The following is a 22,610-nucleotide window of genomic DNA, read 5'->3' on the forward strand; positions in this document are numbered from 1 at the left end:
GGGGATATTAATTTCTTAGGACAGTCAACAGAAACCACCACCAGGCAAGCCTACAGCACCAAGAAGCTAGATGGTGTTACTTCTGCCCTGTGTGATACGCAGACAAGTTACAAGTGCACCCTCTAGCCAGTGTGTCCAGGCCTAAGATCCTCCATTTCAAGCAAGCTGCAGATCTGAGAGAGGGCAGACTTGGTCCTGGAGCCCTGCAAAGCTGCAAGGGAGAAGCTCTGAGGAGGCTGAGCACCCCAAAATAGACTTATATTTTTTCACAACTTTTTCATGAGGCATGGGCATCTCTTGCAGCATGGGAAAAAATAGCTTTGAAGTGTTAACAAATAAAGATTATAAAAAGCCCCAACTGTTCCCCATGAGGCTGCAGTGCTATAGAGGGGGTAGGGAAGAGTCTGGGAGAGGGGGCAGGGGAGCTGTGGTTTAGGAGCTCCCAGTCTCCTCTCTTCTGGCCCATTTTCTCCCTCAGTCGCTGGTTCCATTACAGCTTGTTATTAAGGATGGGAGAGATTTTGTTGACCCTCAGAAGTGGTCTCTTGTGAGTGTGGATTACTTCCTGTTGACTGCTCCCAGGTAAAGGAATGCATGACACAGAATGGGGAATCTTAATAATAAATTGAATTGCAATGAGGCTGCTTTAAATCAGGCAGCCCTACTGGGCGGAGAGTTTGTTTAGGAAATCCTCAGAAGGCTCAGTGTTCTCGTCAAGGTCAGCTTAGCCTGAACTTGGACCACCCCCACCCCGTGGACATTGCTGTGGGTCAGTAACCAAAGATGAGTTTGAGGTTGTAGCTGCTTTTGATGCAGGTTGAAGGATTGTGTGGAGGGTCATCCAGCAAGGGACCTGGTCCTCACCTGTGCCCTGAGCTCCCCTTGCCCGGCTCCAGGTGAGACCCGTCCCTACACCCTTTGCCCTAGCCCTGAAGCCTTCTTGGTACTGGGACTCCAACAACCCAAGAAAGAGAATGGTGGAAGAGGTACTGCAGGGGAGTCCAGAACTGGGGGTTCTCAGTAAAATCAGGAGGTTGACCTGGCTGGTATCTGAGGAGACTCTGGCCCTGACTTTTTATAACTAGGGGAGAATGCCCCCTGTTCCCCAAAGCTCTGTGTTCCCCATGAAGTCTGGGATTGGTCCAGGACCCACTCCATCTGCTTTTACAGGCCTCCTTTCTTGTCTCCTATCAATCCACCTTACTTCTCCTTCTCCCTTCGCTTTGTCTCCTCTATTCTTTCCTTTCCCTTCCTTCACCTCCTGGGCAGAAATTTCTATAAAAATATATGCACGTGGCTCTGGCTTGGTTAAAAAGAGGAGGATGGCAGGCAGGTGGACAGCCAGGATGCTAAGGACTCTTATTATGAATAATGGGCATTATTCAACCCTGGATGGGCAAGTGCTCAGGGAATGCTGGCCAGAAGTTTCCTGAAGTAGAGACAGTGGTGAGGGACCAACAGGGCAGCTGCATTGTCCCTGGCCTTCTGTGACCGAAAAGTCCTCTCTCGGGCTCCAACCAGCCAGAGTGAGCAGACAGCTACCTTGGGAAATTGCAGCTACCTCCCAGGGTCATGGCTGAGAAGGGGGAGGGCTGTATGGAGGGTCCAACGTACCTTGTTCCAGCCAAAGCATTGCTCTGAGGGGTGTGGTCATTTCAGCTTAGCAGACCCCGGGGCAAGGCATGAAATGAGATGGGGAGAAGCCAGGCAGACCAGACCCCCGGGGTGCTGACACCGGAGCAGAGGGCAAAGGGGCTGGTAATGATCATGATGCCACCCCAGTCATCCAGGAGCTTCAGATTATTATTATTATTATGATTAATAATAATAATAATAATTATTATTATTATTAATTGAGAGTCTCTTACATGCTCAGCATTGGACTATATATATACTATTTAAACTTGCAAACAATCCCATGAGAGGGTACTATTACTGTCCCCACTTGGTAGCTGAGGACATTGAAACATCAAGAAGTGATGTGACTTGCCAGGGTCTCAAAGCCGACGGCCACAGGGTGAGGTTTCTCATCTGGCAACTGGCTCGGAGCCTCTCAGAGGAGACGGCACAGCCTGAGTCCCTTCCAAGCTGGAGCATTAACACGTTGCTCTTAATTCATATTAAAACAACCCTCTCTATCTTACCGAAGAGAGAACGGAGGCCCAGGGCAGAAAACAGCCCGTGCAAAGTCACTTGGGGAGTTTGTGGCCGCGTCAGACCCAGAGTTATAGCCCCCGTGCCAAGCTTTATCTTTGGGTTTCAGTTTCCTCATGCGTGAAACGAGGGGTTCTATGGTGATCTCCTCTGGGTTTGAAGTTCTGACTGTGTGATGTTATCAGATGATGTCTTTTTTTTTTAAACGTCAGATGGGTAATGTGCTGATGTTGTAACAAGGCTTGAGGGAGGCACATCTCACACAAGCGCGTGAACACCCAATCATCATGCTTCCATATGATGTTTTCCTCTGCCTTCAGGGAGGGTCAACAAGTGCTTCATGGCCTTAGGGAGATAGAAAGCAGAGAAACAGGAATGGACCAGCTGAGACTCAAAGCCCCGCTCCAGCCCACACCCACAGTCCTGGCCCAACAGGGAGTCAAGAATGTGGAAATGTTTTCATGCCCAGGCATGGGCTTCTAACTCAGCTGATGGGATATGTAATATGCAAATAAATAAATCTCTATCTCCAACAGAGGAACTGACAAATCTGAAGAGCTGGAGATGAGAACGTACCATATGCCCTAGAGATGGGAGTACAGGGAGAAGATTGAAATGACTGTAACTTAGAGCCCAGGCAAAGGTTAACTGTAAACATGGTCAGCCTATCCTTAAATGGTCCCCTCACACAGCCCCTCTCAGCCAGGCTGACACTTAGGCAAGGGCTGTACCCTTCTCTTTCTTTGCTGAGGCCCATGGCTGCCCACTGCTCAGCGCGGCCCCTGGTCTGACTTACTGCAGCCTAGCAGGGACACGGTACCCTCAGGTCCCAAGAAGTCTTGGTCTAGATCTTGTCCCTTCCCAAAAGACAAAAAGAGCTGCCTCACTTAGCTACTCTTTGCAAGGCTAGGCGGGATCTCTGATGCCTGGGAAGGAATTCCTACAGCAAGCCTAATGGTATTTGGCCAGGAGGAACAAAGAGGAACAAAGCTGAGCGGCTGGAGGCAAGAGAGGGTGAGAACTGGGTTAGAGATGCTACTCTGTGTCATTTTGGAGGAATGGATCCTAGGCCTACAGGAGCTGAGTGATCCTGGAGTGGGGAGGGGCTATCAAGGGGCCCGCACAGGGCCCAGGGGTGAGCGGTAGGGAAAGTTCAGGTGCAGGGCAACTGGCGGAGAGGAGGCGTCCCTATATTGGCAGCGGCACTTCCGGTTGTGGGGGGCCAGAGGTAGAGTGGGCGTGAGGGTCAAGGTGGCCCCCGAATCACAGGCTGTTACTGTGCTCCATCCTGGCCAGTGGCCGTTTGGATTGCTCAGGGTGAAACGGAGAGACTGGCTGCTTGCTCCCCTTTCTCCCGGCCAGGTTCAGAAGGAAAGACTGGAAGCCAGTCGTGCCTCTGGTGCACGATGCCTTATCTCTTATCTTCCTTCCACTGCCCAGGGCTCAGGACTCACAGCCCACTTTGCCCCCATAGACAGCCGCCCTTGATATTCCCACTGCAGGTGGAACCTCCTCCCTGCCCTGGGACTGGCTGCTTCCCATTGCTGGGCCACGATTGAGGGACCACTGCCCCTTAATAGCTGAGACACCCGATTCCTTCACCCACCCACCCCTTGTCCCGCCTTCACCTCTCCCTCTTTCGGAGGAGATCACATTCTGAAAACTGCACATTGTACTGAGTGCTGAAGGGACCAGGTGAGGACAAGTGGAGCAGCTAGGACTCAGCGCTCTCTCTTTACCTTGGGCACAGAAAAGGGCCCGGGGTGATCTCAGGACTGGTGGGGAGTGAGTCGTTCACTTACCTGCTGCCTCTCCTCTGGGACCAGCTGGCCTGTCACCATGCCCTGTCTAGAAGCAGTGTCCTGGGCCAGGTCAGTGGGAGTGAATGTGTAAGGAAACAATACATGATTTTTAGGGTCTGGGATCCAAAACCCAGCCTATAGGGGAGCCAGACGAGGGACATGGTTACTATATTCAGGGGTGGGATCAGCAGGCCAGCCTCCTGGTCAGTTTCCTCCCCATCCAGGGCTGTGCAAAGCCCAGAGATAAGTCACCTGGAGGCCATATTCCCATCTTTGAACAGATGAACATTCTTGAGATGGCCCAGCCTCTGATCAGCAGAGCCACGCTTTGGTCTGCACTGAGGCTAGCACACTGACTCCTATCCTGGCCTCTCCTCCTGCCTCTGGTGACTCACAGTGCTTTGGAATTTCACTCACGGCTCTTCTGACGCACATCCTGGGAACCTGGCCTAGAGCCAGGGAATAGCACTGTTGCTTCAACCTCACCAGTGATTAATTTTGGCCCCTTGAGCTAGGGGCTATGTAGAGTTGTGGAGAGGGAAGGCAGGCTGAACAAGCAAGATTGGGGTGGTGGGGCTGCTGCTGGACAGAAAGGCTTTCTTCCTGCTTCTGCTCACCTGCACACAGGTAGAAAACAAAGTGGGAACGCTATTGGCTTGGAGTGGTCAGACATACCTGGCTGGCCAAGCAAATTGAGCTACCCAGTTCAAAACCTAGACTGGCCACTGTGATTCTTGGAATGGACTTCTGAACCTCAGTTTACCCTTTTGTGAGTCTTAAAGGTTTGCTAGCCCCTCGTTTTGAATGCTAAGAATGACAGCCTCATTGCCGGATTGATGGACCTTCCATATCATTCCTAATGGCTTGAATTGTTATCTCCCCATTTTGAATCTTATGTGAGGGGCTGGCCCCAGGGGGATTGTGGGGAAGGAAAGGGAGGGTTGTCATGACAGTGTACTGGGGAATTGAAGACCTGGATTCATTTCCAGGTCTGCCCTCACCCCAACTTCTCCCTCTCGGGTACCTCAACAGTGAAAAGGCAGCAGATCCTCATGGCCCCAACAAGCACTCACTTCCCACAGGTGTCTCCTGTGCTTCACTAGCTTGAAGTGGCCCCCTGTTCTGTGTGGCCCTCCTACCTCCACTCCTCCTGAAGGCAATTGCTCTTCCCACCCCATCACCAGACTGTCCTTGGTCTCTTATCTCCCCTCCACGGCCCGAGGCTCAGGACTCACAGCCCTCTTTGCCCCTATAAGCTGCCCTGCCAAGAAGTAAAGGGCTTTGTGCCAGTCGGCTAGGGTGACCCCTGGGAGCGCACGAATGGAGGCAGCGGAGAGCCTCAGTGGATTCTGGAAACAAAGCCCTCCCACCATTGTCCATCCCCAGACAGTGGCTTCAGTGAGAGGATCCATTGGCCAGGTCAGGGAGTCGGCGTGTCAGTGAAGATGCCGCCCAGAGGTCTGGCGGCTATCCTACTGTCCGGGGGAGTAGATCTAGTCTGTAGGGGGCACTAGAGAAGCATGCTTTCAGCACTCACCTTCTCCCTCTTAGCAACACTGAGGGACCATGATCATTTGGGAAGATGGAGAGGAGTAAAGGGTGGGGATAAGAAGATGAATCTGTGCCTCCATACCTGCACCAATGATTATACTCAGGGTTTTTTTTGTTGTTGTTCAAATTAAATAAGACAACAGTACATCATGACCAGATAGGTTTAGGAGTTTGGAATGCTGAGTCAGACTGTCTGAGTTCAAGTCAAAGGATTTCCAAGTACAGGTTTTGGATACGCTACGTTTCCTCCTGTTGTCATTTACATTTTCTAACGATATATATGGTACATTAAAATATCACATATATCTAAGTTATAAGACATAATAAGGACCCAAATAAATTACGAACCCCTTACTGAACTTAAAAGGTGCAATATGACGAATGTTGAAGCTATCACATGTGTGTGTGTAACTCTCCATCCCCACCTTCCACCTCTCCAACAGAGGGACCCCTATTCTGCATTCTGTGTTTGTCATTCCTTGATGATTTAATATATTTTTAAATCTCTATCTCTACTTGATTTGTTATCAATTGATTTTGTAAGGAAAAACAGTATTTTATGTTAAAAATATTTTCCTGGTTCTATAATTAACAGATGCTCATTAATAAATATTATTAATAATTGCAGCAAACTTGGAAACTACGAAAAAATTAAAACCACTACAATTTTCACCACCAATAAATATGAATATCTAAAATACATAATTGGTATAACACTATGCATACAGCACTAGTATATAGTATTATATTCTTTTTTATATCTTTTGCTTATCATATGGGATCATTGTAGAACATTTAGAAAGTAGAAAAAGAAACGGAGAAAACCTTGTGGGCGTTTCATGTTGCTCTGCACGTGTTTGATGTGCTTCCCAACATTCTAACTGGTTATTCAGGAGCGAAGTTCTCCACAGGTGAGAAGATCGCCAGATCATGGCGATCACCCTGGCTAGTGCAAAGGCTTTCCTGACATATCATTGGTCAGGAAGAAACTTGGGTCCACCCCCTGGAAAAAGCATACCATAGCGAGGGACCTCAACAACCTAACATAATTCCAAACAGTCCACTCATATTCCAGAAAAAAAAATTATTGTACTATTGAATATTTAACAGAACCATCCAAGATATGTGAAATCAGTTATTTAAATGATAAATAAATCAAATATATGGTGACGGAAGGAGAACTGACTCTGGGTGGTGAACACACAATGGAATTTATAGATGATGTAATACAGAACTGTACACCTGAAATCTATGTAATTTTACTAACAATTGTCACCCCAATAAATTTAAAAAAAATAAAAAATAAATGATAAATAAATCTTGCCTCTACCAAAAACCTTTTGTCCTTAAGGTAGAAAATAAAAATATTGCTTATGATCAGTATCACCAAACCAAATTGTTTCCCACCCCCCCGCCCCCCACATTTTACTCAAGTTTTTCTATGGCCTATCAACCTCAGAGTGTCAGCCCCTTTTAGCAAAACTATTTGAACTCTATTTCACTGGATTGGTGTAAAAGTAGTCTACACATTGATGCAAACATGTCTACGAGGTCAGACAATTAAGTTCGCGAACTCATCCTAGAAAATGTGCTACATACCTCATTGCTGAATATCACTATGGTCACCTTCAGAGTACTCCCCTTGGGAAGCTATGCACCGATGCCAGCGCCCAGTCCACATTTCAAAGCAATTTTGGAACTGTTTTTCTGGAATAGCCAGCCATCAGAGCTGTCATCGTATTACCCTTGATGTCCTGAATGCCATCAAAATGTCTTCCTTTCAATATGTCCTTTACTTTGGATAAAGAAAGAAGTCATTGGGGATCAGATCAGGTGAGTACGGAAGGTATTCCTATACAGTTAGTTGTTTACTGGCTAAAAACTCCCCCACAGACAGTGCCGTGTGAGCTGGTGCATTGTCGTGATGCAAGAGACATGAATTGGTGGCGAAAAGTTCAGGCCGTCTAACTTTTTCAAGCAGCCTTTTCAGCACTTCCAAATAGTAAACTATTAGTAAACTGTCCAGTTGGTACAAATTCATAATGAATAATCCCTCTGATATCAAAAAGGGTAAGCAACATCGTTGCAACAAAGTTTGCAAACTTAATCGTCTGACCTTGTATGTGCTGTTTATATTCCCACCCATACATGTGGCAGGCAGAACCAATCAATCTATGATGGTACCCACTATTTCTAAACTGAGGCCAGAAGGCACTTGCTTCACAGTCCACAAGACAATGCCTGTACCAACGGATCGGAGTTTGCACAAAATCTAAAGTCTAGTTTGTTAGGTGGCTCCACCTTGAAGAAAGACTTGGTAATGAGGGAGGGACAGGTAATGAGGGAGAGGCAGTGGCCAGGACATAGGGGGAGAGGTTCCAAAACAGACACTGTCATCTTGCCCAGGGCCTCCCTTGGTCTGCAAGATGAAAGCAGAGATGATGGGCCCAAGCCAGTGGCCTCTGAGTTTCTTGCACTTGGGTTAGATGGCATGGTGAGAGGACAGGGCCAGAGATCACTGGGAGCCATGGAAGGTTCTCTCTTCAGTTCTGCTGAAGAGATACCTGGGCAGGTCACTGCTCAGCCTCTCCAGAGTCACACATCCCCATTTGTAGATTGGAGCCTTTGATCCCAGTGGGGAGGCCTGGGGTTGGGGGGGTGGAGGAGTTGGCAGAGGGGCCCACTGTACCTTTGTGGAAAGTGGCTTAGCTATAGGCTGCCGGGGCTGAGCAGCATGGTGCCGCTGCAGCTGGAACTCAGCTGACTGGGCTCAGGGCCAAGCTTAGGCCCTAGACTCCTCTGGAGAAGCTGGCACTTTCCTGGAAGAGCATGCCAGCCGGAGTGGGCCTGCTGCTCATTCTGCAACCTCTGAAGAGCAGACGGAGTTGCTCAGGGGCAGGTAGGAGGAGGAAGGAGCTGTCCCTTTATATCCTCACCCCCACCCCTCCAAACCCAGAAGGGGGAGCCTGCACCAGCTGCAGGTGTGAATTCTGGCAGGGGCAACATGGTGGCTTATTCAAGTGAATCTGGTTGACAGAAGACTCAGCTTTCAAAACCAACTTACTTGGAACAATCTCCAGGGTCCTGTCCTAGTGAGGAGAGCATCCCACTGCTCCATCAAAGCAGAGTGAGGGAAGGGTATGGGGAGGTCACTGCAACCTGGGAGTTTCCACCAATCTTGCCCAGAGCTGTCTTTCAGTCAGCTCAGTCAGCGATAAAACTCAGCACAGGTTTAAAAATAATTGTCACCACAACCAGAGTTAGAGAAGCATTTCACTTCCAGTAGTGGTTGAAGCAACTCCAGTCAATAGACCTTTATTAAACTAGTTAGGTCAGGCATTGTGCCAGAGACAGACAGTTTGCTTTTACAATAGGAAATGAGATTGCAAGGAAAAAATATATTCTGACAAGCAGCCCTCTTATGTATCCTGCAGTGGAATTTTGGGAAATACATTTATAAATCTCAGAGGAAAATCAGTAGGTGGTTGAGAATCAGAAAAGTGAACAAATTATTTTGCTTTAGTCTCCACAAACAGGTAATGTACCATACTTGAAAGAAAGAGCAGCTTAAAGCAATTTAATGTTTTCTTTTGATTGGCTATGGCTAAAAGGGAAAGTTAACATATAGGAGATTTGAGCAAACTAAAAAATGTTTTGGGGTCATTGCTATGGAGTGAGGTGCATTTAATGTAATCAAGTTGAAATATAAAATTGACATTTGGGATTTTCTAAAATATTTGGGATGTCACACAGAATTGTTAAAAGATTAGGTTTCTTGGAATTTAGAGCTCTAATTTTAAATATCCACAGAGTTTGTTTTTAAAGAAAACTTGGTGTTGGATGTTAGTTCAAATTTTCACTTTGAAGATAGCTAGGATAACAATCAAAATTGTCCTGATTAAATGAACTGACCCTTCTGTTTTTCAGTATTAAGGAATTTGACGATTAAATGATTTCTTATTTCTCTTCTCACTGGTAAGATAAATACACATTTTTTTTCACTGTCCTCATAAATATTCTAATGTGAGAATTGAGCATTTAAAATCTGAAAGATTTGAATTTACCAGTAATTTTTTTTACCAAATAAAAATAGGCAATGAACACGCAAGTATAATTCACTTTCAAAAAGAAAATAAATAGGGAAACAAACATTTTTAAAAATTTATTTTTTAATGACAGTTGACATACAATATTATATTAGTTTCAGGTATACTAATAGTGATTACACATTTATATACATTATGAGGTGATCACCCCGATAAATCTAGTACCCATCTGGCACCATACATAGTTACAATATATTGACTATATTCCCTCTGCTATACCCCACATCCCCATGACTATTTTTATTACTGGCAATTTGTACTTCTTAATCCCTTTCACCTCTTTTGCCCAGCCCGCCAATCTCCCTCCCATCTGATGACCATCAATTTGTTTTCTGTATCTATGAGTTCATTTGTTTTGTTTATTTTGTTTTTTAGATTCCACATATAAGTGACATCATATGGTATTTGTCTTTCTCTGACTTATTTCACTTAGCATAATACCCTCTAGGTCCATCCATATTGTTGCAAATGGCAAGATTTCATTCTTTTTTATGACTGAGTAATATTCCATTGTATAAATGTATCATTTCTTTAGTCATTCGTCTACTGATGGACACTTGCTATGTTGCTTCCATATTTTGGCTATTGTGAATAGCACTGCAGTAAACATAGGGGTGCATATATCTCTTCGAATGAATGTTTTGGATTTTTTTTGGATAAATACCTAGAAGTGGAATTGCTGGGTCACATGGTAGTTCTGTTTTTAATGTTTTGAGGAACCTCCAGTTTTCCATAGTGGCTGCATTAATTTACATTTCCACCAACAGTGCATGAGGGTTCCCTTTTCTCTGCATCCTCACTAACACTTGTTTGTTGATTTATCGATGATAGCCGTTCTGACAGGTGTGAGGTGATGTCTCACTGTGGTTTTAATTTGCATTTCCCTGATAATTAGTGATGTTGAGCATCTTTTCATGTCTACTGTCCATTGGTATGTCTTCTCTGGAGAAATACATATTCATGTCCTTTGCCCATTTTTAAATTGGATTTTTAAAAATTTTAAGTTGTATGTGTTCCTTATATACTTTAGATATTAACCCCTTATCGGACGTATCATTGGCAAATTTCTTCTCCTTTTTAGTAGATTGTCTTTTCATTTTGTTGTTGTTTTCCTTCACTGTACAAATACTTTTTAGCTTGATGTAATCCCATTTGTTTATTTTTTCTTTTTTTCCCTTGTCTGAGAAGATACACACACACACACACACACACACACACACACAAATATTACTAAGAGCAATGTCAGAGAGTTTACTGCCTATGTTGTTTTCTAGAAGCTTTATGGTTTCAGATTTTACACATAAGTTTTTAATCCATTTTGAGTTTTTTGGGTTTTTTAAAAAGGCAAGAAAGTGGTCTAGTGTCTTTTTTTTTGGCATGTAATTGTCCAGTTTTCCCAACACTATTTATTGAAAAGACTGTCTTTACTCCATTGTGTATTCATGCTTCCTTTGTCATAGATTAGTTGACCATATAGGTGTGGGATTTTCCTGGCTCTGTTCTGTTCCGTTGATCTGTGTGTCTGTTTTTATACTAGTACCATGCTGTTTTGATTAAAGACATGTCTATTATAATTAAACTAACAAACTAGCTTTTATTTATTAAAGATTATCTTAGATCATGTGAACTTGAAAAAATATTTGTTTAGTCTCTATCTTTCTGATAGTTTAGAATGTCTAATCCTTACAAGTGCTTTCCTTCAAACTAACTAATTTTAATTTATTAAATTAATTTTTATAGTACCAACTGGAGGTAGAAAAATGTCTCACATTTACAACACATATAGACACACACAAAGACAGATGCAGAGATCTTTTAGCCATGAGACAGGTACAACAGTGCAAAACTCACCAGTTTAAAAAAGAACAGTTGGATCCAAACTGTGTTTCTGGCAGATGGAATAAATTAAGTTTACCAGCTTAGATAGCTAAAGCTTTTTTATTCATATTTACGGAAAAGACAATCTTATAGAAACTATAGATAGATTTTGGGTAAGGGTGCTTCTATAGCCATTTTTATTTTTTTGAAAAAAAAAACTTCTCTCTTTTTTTTTTTCTTCAGTCTAGGAATTAAGGATGGTAAAGATAGGTGGACTTTGAATTGCTTCTAGAGCTGCATTTCTGGTTTCACAAAGATTTGTAAGATAAGGACAATTGCTCTCAATTTCTCAAATGATATCAAAGGTTAATCTACCAGTCCAACTACTTCATCCCTAATTTACTTTCTTCCCCTCTGGGTACATAGTTTTATTTTAGCTTAGGGGAGGAGGCCTTAAAAATAAAAATTATCAGGCTCTTGAATCTTCAGCTTCTAATTATGCCAAATTTTTGAACAAAATTTTTTTTAAATCCTTTAAGTATTTTGTCAGGTTTCAGCTGGGACAAACAGTGAAACATTCAGGTAAAGATAACATAACTTTTTCAACATAAACCCTGTTTAAATATCCAAATTTTCATAACGTTATCAATCCTTACATTTCCATATTCTTTTAATCTAATTACAGCCTGACTCAGGGATGGCCAGGACTTGTTATGCTGCAGAGAATGGGAAAATGGGAAGAGACAAGAGATAAGAGGAAGGAAAGGGGTCACCCAGCTGGAAAGACATGCTTGAATTCAAGCCTCCTCACCTTCTTCTCCTAACCTGCCCTTTGCTATGTTCTCAGAACATCCCACATACACTGTGTGATGGACAGGTGGCGCCTACCCACCTCTGCTCCTTCTCAGGGCTGTGTCCCTGTCTAGAATGTGCTACCCACTCTCTTCTCCATCCTCGGTTTTGCCACCTCTTGAGGCCAGACTCAAGTTTTTAAATTTCCTCTTGCTTCTCCACTTAGCTCTCATCCCTGGTCCAGCACTCCTCGGCCTCTGCAGCCCCCGCCACCTCTGTGTTCCTCTTTCTCCTCACCAACACCAGCCACCAACTCTCCTAGGGATGACACCTCCCCACTTCTTCAGGTGCTTTCAGCCAGCTCTGGTGGGAGTCACATGGTCACTGTGGTGTGCATGACAAGGTCAGCATCTTGAGGAGAACCTTCCACCAACCAGATTACAGGGGTGACAGCAGAAACCCTACTGTCTGTTGCACAGCACAAAGCCAGGACTCTCCCAGCAACGCTAAGGAGATGCAACATCAGCATCTCCCCAGTGGGATAGAGAAGTCCTCGCCAGGGTCCATTCTGCCCTAAGGTAGAAATAGCGTGGGGTGCGTGGAAGGGCTGGCTGACAGCAGCAGCCCAGGGGAGGAGCTAATTTGAGTGTAGAGGAGGTAAGCAACTCTGATTTGAAATTTTTGCAGGTGCTGTATCAGTGGGACAGCTGTTTGGAGATAGAGGCTTGACACTCGGGAGAGAAGAGACACTGGAGATGTAGGTTTTGGGGTCAGCAGCTTGAGGCAGAGGTTTAGACCTCTACTTCCTGGGAGACAATAGGAAGAGGCTCAAAGGAGAAAATGGTACTCCAGGAGACACCCCCACTGAAGAAGGGCAAGTGGGGTGCTTAGTAGAGTGACTCATTTCTGCTTTCATTTTACCCACGGGCCCTCAAAGTGGTGGGAACTCTGAGTAGTATCTGTCTGTACCCAGATGGCTCCCAGCAGCCCTCTCTCCCCTGCTGGTCATGTGATTTAATTATTAACTCAGGAAGGAGAATTCCCTGTGGAGGGGCTGATGGCCATTTAAAACTCAACTGTATTTCACAGGACTCATCCCTACCTGTCCTAGTAGACTCTAGGCCTACAGGGAACCTAAATTTCTCCCAGACCAGTGCTGCAGTGACCTCAGGCAGAGGCAAATCAGAATTTGAAATAGGAAGGTGGCATGGGGCTGCACTAGTGCAGGTAGACCATCTAAGCCTAGTGCTTTCTGTAGCTTAAAGCCCTGGTGAGGTCCCTGGGCCACTTGAGTCTCAGTTCTCAAGCTGTGGGCGCCAGCTTGTCTGGTTTTCTCACCCGTGACACTAGAAAAGCACAAAGAGCAAGCAGGCCACCCTGCACCCTGCGACTTGCCTCTGCCTTGTGACTGCTTAATATAGGTCAAATGAAAACAGCTCCCAAAATAGACCTTCTCTGAGAAGCAGCTGCGCTTGCGAAATGCTCCACAGAAGAGGGAAAAGGTGTGGGTGACAGGGGAGTGCAGCTCTCCTCAGGTGTTACGTAATGTGGGCTTGTAAATCGGGGCCAAATATCTGCAGAGAAAACGTGAGTCTGCCCTTGCCCTGCCTCCTCACCTCCACCCCCACCCCATGCCTGGGAAGCCGCCCAACCACACACATCGCAAACTTGCAAAGGGCCGGTTCTGTCCTGGGAAGCAAGGTCACCCCTCCAAGCATCACTCCGAGGAGCTTGTCATACACACCAAAGCGATCACATGACTCCCCCTAGAGATGGCTGGACGCCCCAGAGTGGGGAGGTGGCTCTCCTGGGAGAGCTCGTGCCTGGGGTGGGTTTCATCTGACCCCAGTGGTAGTGTGTGGAAGGAGTGGTGGAGAGAAGGGGTGGGCTGAGGGGCTAAGGAGAGCAGGACAGAGACACTGTCAGCCGGAAGAGGCCACCCCTGTTGTCTGTCTGGGCATCATGCAGCAGAAGGGAGCAGGAAAAAACCTGCCATGTGCCCCTCCTCCTGCAGATGTGGCCTCTCCCCACTGTCCTCCCAGGAGCCACCAGTGGGCCGGCACTCCCCACAGTGGCCTCTTCTTTTGCCTTTTCCAGCTTTGCCTCAGCCAGGAGGAGGAGGAGTTTCTATAACTAAAAAGAGTTGCCTCCCCCAATATTCATTTTCCACTCACTCTGTGATAATTTAGTAGGGCTGCCCGTGAAAGGAGGCAGGAAGAGAGGATCAGGGAACTGAAGAAGTGATTTGAGAAGAGACAAGAAACTGAGAAAGGGCTTGCCAGGCAGGGGAAAGAAGAGAGGGGTGTTGAGGAAGTACAGACAGAGTGAACAAAATATGCCCAAAGGCCCAGAGGTGACAGGGAGAGCTTATCCCAATGAGAAACCACAACCACTGCCGAGGGACTCACCAGACTCAGAAAGGCACGAGAGAGATAAGACGGATAAGGTAAACAGGGAAGGGCCTTGTGAGGAGGTGTGGACCTCATCCTGACAGAATGGCGTGGTGCGGGGCTGCTGAAGCAGGGGGTTCTCTACCATGGGAGGGTGTTTGGAAAAGCAGACTGTTGTGCTCAACTCTGATCTGCTGAATCGGACTCTGTCTGCGTTTTCACAAGCCCTCCACAGGCTTCTGATTCACACTCAAGTTTGAGAACAGCTGATCAAAGTGTGTGGCTTCAACCTGCAGAAGTGAGGTTGTGAGTAGCGGTTGCTGTTCCAAGAAGTTTCGCTGTGAAGGAGAGAGATGCATGGTGGTTAGTGGGGTGGTGAGGAGAGAGGCTTAAGTCCGTTCTCCGGGAAATGGACATTTGGTGGAGACCTTGGTGGACACTTGGTGGACACCTTGCAGGCAGGAAGTTTTTGGGGGGGCATGCTCCCGAGAGTGGGGCAGCATGATGGAGCAGAGGGAGAAGTTGGACTGTTGATGTAGAATATTTTCTTTGTGCTGGGATCGTGTCTCGTGAAACTGAAGAATGGAAGCATGAACCAAGGAGAAGTGAGGAGTTGTAAAAGAGGATAGTTTATTAAACGTAAAGAGTAAAGAGTCGCGGCTCTCAGAAAGAGAAGGGGTCCTGACCGGGTTGCCCAAGTGACTGAGGCAAAAGTTCTTACTTTTATACCTTCCCTTGCCTGCTTGGGAAAGGGGGCTAGCGCCTTCTAATGGAATTTATCTATCAGGTTTGCCCTGTTTGCCCACCCTGAAGGGATTAACGAACCCATTCCTATCTACCAGATCTGCTCCTTTGTCCAGCCAAAAGGGATTTGTGGAGATAATTTATTAACCTCAAGGCCCGTTGTCATATCTTGTCCTGGAGTGAAGGAGACATTCTAGAACCTGGAGTTTCAGGATATGGCTGCCTTTTGTTTATTCCACCAGGGACCTCCCTATTAACCTAACAACATGCTAACGAACCTGTCTCACTGTGACATGGTGATACACAGGCCTCCACAGCACTCTGGGAGCTAAGGAGCTAGGAAGTCTCTTGTTGATCCTAGAGAGGCTGCCCTCCCGGGCCTAGACAGTTCCTAGAGATAGAAAATGACTCCGCCTGCGAGCACAACTTTCATATGCAAACCAACCAGTCCAGAGTGCATACCCCCCACACTTAAGGGACTCACACTCAGAGCCACTGTCCACCTGCCCCAATCACCCCAAGGTCAGGCACCAGACAACTAAGGACAGTCCCTATACCCCGGAGCCCATCAAATTATTTAAACTAGCCGCTCCTAAACCTGCTTACTCGGCCTTGCCTTGCCTTGCTCATGGAAACCATAATAATGCCTCTTGCGCACATTTCTCCCTATTTTCCCCTCCCCTGCCTCCTGATGGAATCACCTCATCTCTGTGTCTGCATATCTTACTTGATCTGTTTAAAACAAATCTTGAGTACTCTTAAAACACTCAAGCACCAGCCAGTCACAGGATGTGGCCTGCCTTAGAGAACGGGTGTCACTGATATAGGAATCCGGTGTGTGGTGTGTTCCCGGGATCATGATCTCACAGTCACCGAAGAATGGGGACGCAGATTGGAGAGTCAAGGTTTAAACAGTACAGTTTTATTGTAAAGTGCAAGAGAACAGCTCTCCAAAGAGAGGGGGGATCCGAAAATGGAATGTCCCGCGAGCGGGCTACACTGGGAACTATTAATGCCTCTGAGTCAGAGCTGATTGGTCTCCTGTACCTGGACAGTTAATCTGGACGGCGGGCTCTGTAGTTTGGAATAGTTTGTTACGAGCTGATTGGCCCCCTGCACCTGGGCTGATTATTCTGGCGAGCCCTGCAGTTTGAAATTATTAGCTATTTTAAAGTCATTTCCTTTGGCGTTTGTTATGCTCTGGGCCTTAATCCCCTCCACCTTGGCCACGACCCTGACTGCCTATGGTTTTGCTATCTCATCACCTTGGGCGAGGCAGCTCCCTTTGGCAATTCCCAGAGCAGGACTGAGCTGTGAGCTGACAGCACCTGACACTCCTAGCAGCTGGGAGAATGAATGCCTTAGTTTAGAAGGGGGCATGAGGTTATGCATCAGCATCCATTAAGAGGGATGTTTTAAAGATGGAAGAGATTTAAGTATGTTTAAGTGCTGGTGGAAAGGATCAATTTGGGAGGGAGAGATTAAAGACACAGAAAAGGATAGAAACAGCTGCTGGGGTGAGTGAGCGGGAGAGGGAGAGGATTAAAGTACAGTCATGCACGAAATGATGGGGATACATTCTGAGAAATGCATCCTTAGGCAATTTCGTGGGAACGTCAGAGTGTACTTTATACAAACCTGAATGGTGTTACCTACTCATACTTCTGCTATACGAGTATGACCTCAGTCCTCGTAATATCAGCTTTCTTGTTATCTTTGCAAACAGTTTTTTGGGAAACAAGGTTGCTGAGGGCCAGTCCAAAGGTTATTTTGTTCTGTTTCAACATTTCGAGGTCTGAGGTATACGACGTGCAAGGCCGTTCCTCTGGCATGGTAGCCCCAGCTCCATTTTAAAGTGGTGCCATTTGTATTACTGTTCACAAGCCTATTGCTTTGAGGCTACAAGCCTGTGCAGTGTGTTACTGTACAAAACAACATGAGGTTAAATTAAGCACAAGAGAAAAGGATGCAATCATGAGATTGTAGACGTTGGTTTAGAGCCCGCTGGTTTCGCTTCGTTTTTTGTTGTTCTACCGGATGTCTCTCGGAGACAGCTCTACCTTTCTTTGCCCTGCTGTCTGCCTGCCCTGGAGGGGAGGGTGACTCTGGCTTCCAGATGGGTCTGGTGAGAAGCCCTGCAGGCGATAAGAGGATAGAGGAGTGAGAACGCGGTGTTTATGTCAGGCAGCCTCCCTGTGGGGTCACCTTGACTACCTGTGGTCCCTCATTAAAGATCATTCTCTAGGCAGACTTCTCTGCAGGATTCTTCTTCTTCTTCTTTTTTTATTTTTTATTGGGGCAATATTGGGGAACAGTATGTTTTTCCAGGACCCATCAGCTCCATGACAAGTCATTGTTGTCAATCTAGTTGTGGCGGGCGCAGCACAGCTCAGCTCCAGGGAGAGCTGTTGTTCACAATCTTAGCTGTAGAGGGCGCAGCTCACTGGCCCCTGTGGGAATCGAACTGGAGAGCTGGGCGTTAGAAGCCCTGCGCTCTGACCACCTGAGCCACCGGTCTGGCGTGAGCTTCCTAATTTAAGTTGACTTAGATGTGATTTTTTTTTAAATTAAAAAATTATTTATTTAAATTGTGGTAAAATATATAATCATAAAATTGATCATTTTAACCATTTTCAGGTGTACAGTTCAGTGGCATGAAACACACTCACATTGTTGGGCAACCATCACCAACATTCACCGGCAGAACATTTCTCATCTTGCAAAACTGAAACTCTGTACCATTAAACACTAACTCCCCGTCACCCCTTCTCCTCAATCCCTGATACCCACCATCCTACTTTCCTGTCGCATTGAATTTAACTGCTTACGCTAAGGACCTCCTATGAGTGGAATCATATAGTTTTTGTCCTTTTGTGACTGGCTTACTTCACTTCGCTTCATGTCTTCAAGGTTCATCCTCTTTGTATCATGTGTCAGAATTTCTTTTCTTTTTAAGGCTCAATGTGTGATAGATTATAGATACAAATTTGGACAATTAAGTTCACGAACTCATCCTAGAAAAAGTGCTACGTACCTCATTGCTAAATATCACTATGGTCACCTTCTAAGTACTCCCCTTGGGAAGCTATGCACTGATGCCAGCACCTAGTCTACCCTTCAAAGCAATTTTGGAACTTTGAAGGGGCAGCCATTCCTTTTTCTGGAATGGCCATCAGAGCTATCGTCATATTGCCCTTGATGTCCTGAATGTCATCAAAATGTGTTCCTGTAAATATTTCTTTTATCTTCGGGTAAAGAAAGAAGTCACTGGGGGGACAGATCAGGTGAGTAGGGAGGGTGTTCTAATACAGTTATTGTTTACTGGCTAAAACTCCCTCACGGACAGTGCCATGTGAGCTGGTGCATTGTCGTGATGCAAGAGCCATGAATTGTTGGTGGAAAGTTCAGGTCATCTAACTTTGTCATGCAACCTTTTCAGCACTTCCAAATAGTAAATTGGTTAACTGTTTGTCCAGTTGGTACAAATTCATAATGAATAGTTCCTCTGATATAAGAAAGGTTAGCAACCTCATTGCAACAAGTTTGCAACTTAATTGACCTTGTATATGAAAGAATAATATTTGTGTGTGTGTGTATGTGTGTGTGTGTGTATGTAGTAGTATACATATAAAATATTTTGTCCATCCATCTATTGATGGACACTTGGGTTGTTTCTACCATTTGATTATTGTGAATAATGCAGCTATGAACATAGATATGCAAACATCTCTTCAAGATCTGCTTTCAATGCTTTTGGGTATATACCCAGAAGTGGCATTGTTGGATCATATAATAATTAATTTTTTGAGGAACCCTCATACTGTTTTCCATAGGGCTGCACCATTTTACATTCCTACCTCATTGTGCTAGAATTCTGGTTTCTTCACATCCTCACCAACACTTGTTATTTTCTGTTTTGTTTTTGTTTTTTTGTAGTAGCCATCTTAATTGGTATCTATCTCATTGTAGTCTTGATTTTCATTTCTCTAGTGAATTAGTGATGTTGAACATTTTTTCATGTGTTTATTGGCCATTTATGAGTGTATGCCTTCTTTGGCGAAATGTCTATTCAAGTCCTTTTCTCATTTGGGGGTTCTTTGTTGTTTTGTTTCTATTTGTTTCAGCAGTTCTTTATATTTTCTGGACATTAATCCCTTATCAGATATATAATTTGCAAATATTTTCTCCTATTCTGTGAGTTGTATTTTTATTCTGTTGATAGTGTTTCTTGATGCACAAAAGTTTCTTTAGTCTTCCGGAAGTCTAATGGGTCTATTTTTTCTTTAGTGGCTTGTGTCTTTGGTGTCACATCTAAGAAATCATTAAAAAATCCAATGTCAGGAAGAATTGCCCCAATGTTATCTTCTAAGAGTTTTATAGTTTTAGCTCTTACATTTAGGTCTTTGATCCATTTTGAGTTAATTTTTGTTTATGGTGTTAGGTAAGAGACCAATTTAATTCTTTTGTTCACTCTTGTGTATATTCAGATTTCCCAGCACCATTTCTTGAAAAAAAAATTATCCTTTCCCCCCATTCATTGGTCTTAGCACCCTTGCTGAAAATTATTTGACCATATTTGCAAGAGTTTCTTTCTGGGCTCTATATTCCATTCCTTTGATCTATATATCATATATATATATATCTGTCTTTATGCCAGTACCACACTGTTCTGATTACCATAGCTTTGTAGTAACTTTTGTAATCAGGAAGCGTGAGTACTCCAACTTCATTCTTCTTTTTCAAGATTGTTTTAGCTATTTGGGATCCCTTGAAATTCCATATGAATTTATGATAGATTTTTCTATTTTTGCAAAAATCATTATTGGGATTTTGATAGCAATAGGATTGAATCTATAGATCGCTTTGGGTGGTGTTGACACCTTAAAATATTGTCTTCCAATCCATGAACAAGGGATGTTTTTCCATTATGATGTGTTTTTGATATTAAGAATGTACACTGGAAATTATCAAATAATTTTTTGGCATTGGGATGATCATTTTTAAAGAGACAATTACATTAATCGATATGTTAATATTCCACCATCCCTACATTCCTTGGATAAAGCCAGTTTGGTCATGATCACCTACTCATTTGTCATGTTGCTGGATTTGACTTGCTAGGATATTTAAGATTTTTCTTTTGTATGCCTAAGATAGGTTGGTAATTACACTCTTTTGGACTTCATTAGGTTTTGCTATCACACTTGTGTTAGCTTTGTAAAATGTATTGGGAAAATTCCTATATCTCTAATGGTGAATTTTTTTATAGCATGGGAAATATCTACACCCATTAAGTTTCATAGCAGGTCTGAATTTCACACAGGTTCAGAGATACAAATATGTAATTGTCTTCATTTCTCCATAACAGACACTTCATTCAAGACAGTCTATTTCTGCTAATGAAAGAAAACTTACTCTTACAGATTTCGTTTTGTACTGAAACGTGTCAATTCGGAGTATAAACTGAAATCAGTTATATCTTCTTCCCTTCTCCCTCTCTCTTCTCCATGGTGATCTGAATTCTGGGAGGTTTACTCACCTTTCTAGCATGAGGTGAGTTTTTGGTCTTTGTGCCATGTCCTGCTTCTGATTCCTGTTGCCATGTGCTGGCATCTGCTGCTGATGTGCTCAGCCCAGTGCTAGCACATGAACACTGTAGACCCGTGTCCCAGTTGATGACAGGACTCTACAGGTTTGTCTACCTGCCTACTCACTACTTCTCTTGGCCCCTAGGACTTGGCTGCTTTCCCTCAACTGCCCAGAATATAGGAACAATTAAGGCTACATTCATCCAGATGATCCACTCATTTTGATTTCACCATCCTTGTTCCATGTCCTTTAGGGCTTGCTGGGCCATGGAGAGCCAGTCTAGCATCTCGCTGCTCTGGGACTCCTTAAAACTACATACCCAGGGTTTCTCTCACCCTGGCCCTTGGTGTCCCCTGGGAGAGCCAGGGGGCCGAGCACTCTTCAGAGACTCTTTGTTTGATTTCTGTTAATATCGCCTTCAAGTCTCCTTCTTTTCTGCCAGTTGGTTATGCTCATTCATTTTGGGGTGAGAAAACTGTTCTTTTGTGATCATAAACTATGTTTTCGTCAGTTTTTTTCAATACCCATTGATTTGTAAAGTCAAGTCTTTTAAAATACAAAACAAAATAAAAACTTCGTTCTCCAAAGTCTGACTCTTGAATATCAAGTGGGTTTTTTGTTTGTTTGTTGTTTGTTTTTTTTGGGGGGCAGGTATTTAGGCTCTGTTTCCCCAACAAAGTAAAATCTGCTTTGAAATTCATAGCTGAGCAATGACTTTCTTGTTCTACTCTCCATATCCATAAAGCTGTGAATGCCCTTGAGTTAAGTGTGGATGATGAGCTGCTGGGCAAATAGAAGAAACCAGGAGTTACTTTTCGTGAAAAAATATGTCAAGTAATGTTCAATGAAATATCCTGCTATTTTAGGAATCATTTTCTTGTAAAATCACCTGGGTCTAGTACATATCCGGAAGGTAATTCTTCGATAACATTTTCAAAGTTTCCATTGTTATTTGTCTCTTTGTGCTTTTTATTTTTTGTAAATTTGAATACCTTATGTATTCTGAAAAGCTATCTTTTTTATCAATATTTTCAAATTGATTAACATAGTGTTACATATGTTATACATAATTTATAAAGTACTTTTGTATCTGTAATTATATCCCTTTTCTTACCTTCCTGGTCATTTCTCTCTTTGACCCGCATCTGTCAGTGATTAGCTGCAGAAAATAACATCCTTCTAACTGGGGTAAGCAGAAAGGAAACCATGTCAGTGTGGAAAATAATTTACAGGATTGCTGAGAAGACTGAAGAAACAGATTTAAGCTTGAGCTCACAAAGACAGCTTCCCCAGGCACATGTGGACGCTCAGAGGGTCCTGCTATGGACCCACTTCCCCCCACTCCACCTTTTAGCACTGTGTAAGAATCATCTCAGTGGTATCTCCCAAAACCCCACAAGGCAGGGCAAAAACAACGACCGTTGAGTCCGTGGTCTCCATGGCCACAAACAGGCCAAAAGGACCGGGATCTGACATCATTTTTTAAGTGCAAGGTAACCATGAATCAAAGTAAAGTTGGGATGAGCCATTAGGTTTTGATGGGCATTATAGGTAAGTACCTAAGACCCTCTTCCAAGAAACTGCAATTGTTAACATCTTTGGGTCAGTCTGGTGTCCTGAGGAATCTGTGCGTGGAGCCAGAGTGGCACACAATTGGTTTTGAG

The 22,610-nt window shown here is 44.4% G+C and overlaps 1 protein-coding gene and 1 pseudogene across 4 annotated transcripts in view; one reads left to right on the top strand and one right to left on the bottom strand.

The window, feature by feature from the left end:
- Positions 1–2,360: 2,360 nt before the first annotated feature.
- LOC117038622 (uncharacterized) lies at positions 2,361–2,456 on the bottom strand (annotated as a pseudogene).
- Positions 2,457–14,426: 11,970 nt separating this feature from the next.
- The window catches only part of PEBP4 (phosphatidylethanolamine binding protein 4), a 210,608-nt gene continuing 202,424 nt past the window's right edge, over positions 14,427–22,610 (top strand). The window contains exon 1 of one of the 4 annotated variants that reach the window (XM_033134564.1): positions 14,427–14,669. In XM_033134564.1, coding sequence (XP_032990455.1) covers positions 14,559–14,669 — 111 coding nt within the window. In that variant the 5' untranslated portion in view covers positions 14,427–14,558. Of the gene's footprint in view, positions 14,670–14,705; positions 14,920–22,610 lie in introns of those variants that run through there. The other 3 variants (XM_033134567.1, XM_033134569.1, XM_033134570.1) reach the window with 3 other exon arrangements.

This window comes from Rhinolophus ferrumequinum, chromosome 18, assembly GCF_004115265.2.
Source record: "Rhinolophus ferrumequinum isolate MPI-CBG mRhiFer1 chromosome 18, mRhiFer1_v1.p, whole genome shotgun sequence".
In the NCBI taxonomy this organism is placed as follows: Eukaryota; Metazoa; Chordata; class Mammalia; order Chiroptera; family Rhinolophidae; genus Rhinolophus; species Rhinolophus ferrumequinum.